Below are 2,812 nucleotides of genomic sequence, written 5' to 3'. Positions count from 1 at the left end.
AGAGACCAGGAGGACTGAGACCAGGAGGACTGAGACCAGGAGGACTGAGACCAGGAGGACTGAGACCAGGAGGACAGAGACCAGGAGGACTGAGACCAGGAGGACTGAGACCAGAGACCAGGAGGACTGAGACCAGGAGGACTGAGACCAGGAGGACTGAGACCAGGAGGACAGAGACCAGGAGGACAGAGACCAGGAGGACTGAGACCAGGAGGACTGAGACCAGGAGGACTGAGACCAGGAGGACAGAGACCAGGAGGACTGAGACCAGGAGGACTGAGACCAGGAGGACCCGTACCTGCAGTGGAGGGGAGGTGCGTGAAGGAGCTCAGGCAGGTGAGGGTGAACCAGGTGGAGGACAGCGAGGCGCCCGCCAGCATCAGCACCAGGATCAGCTTCAGCATCCCCCGGATGGAGTCTGCAAACCTGAGGAAGACGAGGAGTTAACACCAGAATAATAAAAAGCTAGAGTCAGTGTGTGAGGGGGCGGGGGGGCATAGACTTCTATACAACCAGAGGAGTCGCCCCCTGGTGGTCAGGAGAGAGAATGCAGGTTGGCTGCTCCAGCTCACTGATCAGGAACAATGAGCCCACGTCTCACATCCCTCACACGGCGACTCGGTGGAAATAAGAAACGTCCAGAACAATCCGGAGATGACGAGCCGCCCGGTGAGTGAAGAGGGGGCGTCGCCTCGGAGCCAACGGCAGAACAAGAGTCCATCTTTTACGGCGCTCTAACGGGATTTATTGGCCGTAAAGATATCGTCGTTCAGGTCGTGAGGATCAGATGAAATGTTCCGCTCGGGAGACATCAAAGAGGCTGAGAGCGCCGTCAATCACCATGGAGACGGAGAGGGAATAACAAATGAATGGCTCTTCATAAGTCGCATGCTGACATTAACGTCCCCTGACGGCGTCCTGCCCGAGGACGAGCTGCCCAAACGCCAGTCGGCCATAACGTCCTCTAACGGCCGCTCGGCGCCATCTGGGGCCGCCTGCCGGTCCTCACCAGCCCATCTCCTTCATGGTGGAAGAGACTCGACGCCCCCCCCCCGTGACGGCTCCATTGATCAGAGAGTTATGGGCTCCTCCTCCTGATCGCAGCTCTTCAGAAAACAGAAGCTCGGCCCGGAAGTTCCGATTGGACCTCGATGAACGTCCATCCATCAGAGAGGAGAGGCATTAGCCCTCGGCCAATCACAGCGCGGCTGCATCGGCTCGTTTACTAAGACAAGAAGATGAGAGAGAGAGAGAGAGAGGGAGAGACAGAGAGAGGGAGGGAGAGAGAGAGAGAGAGACAGAGAGGAGAGAGAGAGGGAGAGAGAGACAGAGAGAGAGAGAGACAGAGAGAGAGAGAGAGAGAGAGAGAGAGAGAGAGAGAGAGAGAGAGAGAGAGAGAGAGAGAGAGAGAGAGAGAGAGAGAGAGAGAGAGAGAGAGAGACAGAGAGAGAGGAGAGAGAGAGAGAGAGAGAGAGAGAGAGGGAGGAGAGAGAGACAGAGAGAGGAGAGAGAGGAGAGAGAGAGAGAGAGAGAGAGACAGAGAGAGAGGAGAGAGAGAGAGGAGAGAGAGAGAGAGAGAGAGAGAGAGAGAGAGAGAGAGAGAGAGAGAGAGAGAGAGACAGACAGACAGAGAGAGAGACAGAGAGAGAGAGAGAGAGAGAGAGAGAGAGACAGAGAGAGAGAGAGAGAGAGAGGCTCTGTGTATGCGTCTATAAACTCTGGTTCTGTTCTTGTCGGTTCTGGTCTAACCAGCTAGCCCCGCCCCCTAACCAGCTAGCCCCGCCCTGCAGTACCTCTTCTAACCTGCGGGGCGACAGAGAGCCACTTCATGCTGGAGCAGCAGGTGAAGACGTGAAGAAGAGGAGGCGGAGCTCACCTGGCCATCGCCACGCCGACCACACAGCCACCCACAACCGACCAGAACCCGATCCAACCGGCATCCACCTGCAGGGGGGGGGGAGAGGAAGAGAGGAACAGATGATGGTGAGGAGAGGAGGAAGAGGGGAAGAGAGGAAGGGAATACTGCTGTAACGGATCGTTATTGATCCCTGACAATCAGTCAATCAAGTTGTGTCCTCCAGTAGATCAGGTGTGTGTGTGTGTGTGTGTCAGTGTGTGTGTGTGTGTGTGTCAGTGTGTGTGTGTGTGTCCCACCTGGCTGACTCTAGCTGGGGTGAGCACCATGTCCAGGACTCCCACCCAGCCGGCGATGACTCCAGAGGGGACGGCGTAGGCCAGCGCCACCATCAGGAAGCGCCCGTTACTGCAGGAACAGACCAATCAGCTTCACACACACCAGAGGACCAACAGGAAGGGACACAGGAAGCCTGGGATCCATCACCCCGCAGCATCAGGACCAGATAGATATAAACTACTCTTCTTCTTCTTCTTCTTCTTCTTCTGAAGTCTCAGAGCCGGAGGCATCATCAGCTCAGGGACATTTGTCCTTGAGACCTGGAGGTCAATGCACCAAGAGGACGACGCTGAGAGCTGGAGGGGGCGGGGTTTAGTCTGACGACCACGTGACCATGATATTGTGCCTGTGGCTTTATTCCTGCATTCCTTTTCTTCTGAAGCGCTGACACTGATTGGTCCACAGCTCGATGCTGCTGGTCTCTGGAAGGCTGGAACAGAGCCCTCTCAGCTGGATGACCTAGTTCAGTGTGTGAGCGTGTGAGCGTGTGTGTGTGTGAGCGTGTGAGCGTGTGTGTGTGTGTGAGCGTGTGTGTGTGTGTGTGGTCGATGTGAGGGTCCTTCAGCCTCTCTGGTCAGAGGCCTGAGGACCGCACGGCGATGCAGTGAAGCTATTTCC

The 2,812-nt window shown here is 56.3% G+C and overlaps 1 protein-coding gene across 1 annotated transcript in view; it reads right to left on the bottom strand.

Annotated features, from left to right (window-relative positions):
• Positions 1-298: 298 nt before the first annotated feature.
• slc49a4 (solute carrier family 49 member 4) overlaps positions 299-2,812 on the bottom strand; it is a gene marked incomplete at its 3' end in the record, with an annotated part of 16,362 nt that continues 13,848 nt past the window's right edge. The window contains exons 5-7 of the mRNA XM_056411081.1: positions 2,155-2,263; positions 1,877-1,944; positions 299-426 (exon numbers count right to left, since the gene is read on the bottom strand). Coding sequence (XP_056267056.1) covers positions 299-426; positions 1,877-1,944; positions 2,155-2,263 — 305 coding nt within the window. The remainder of the gene's footprint in view (positions 427-1,876; positions 1,945-2,154; positions 2,264-2,812) is intronic.

The sequence above is a fragment of the Pseudoliparis swirei genome, unplaced genomic scaffold (genome assembly GCF_029220125.1).
Source record: "Pseudoliparis swirei isolate HS2019 ecotype Mariana Trench unplaced genomic scaffold, NWPU_hadal_v1 hadal_59, whole genome shotgun sequence".
In the NCBI taxonomy this organism is placed as follows: Eukaryota; Metazoa; Chordata; class Actinopteri; order Perciformes; family Liparidae; genus Pseudoliparis; species Pseudoliparis swirei.
Note: the sequence above shows the minus strand (reverse complement) of the source record. Positions and strands in the feature narration are given on the sequence as shown.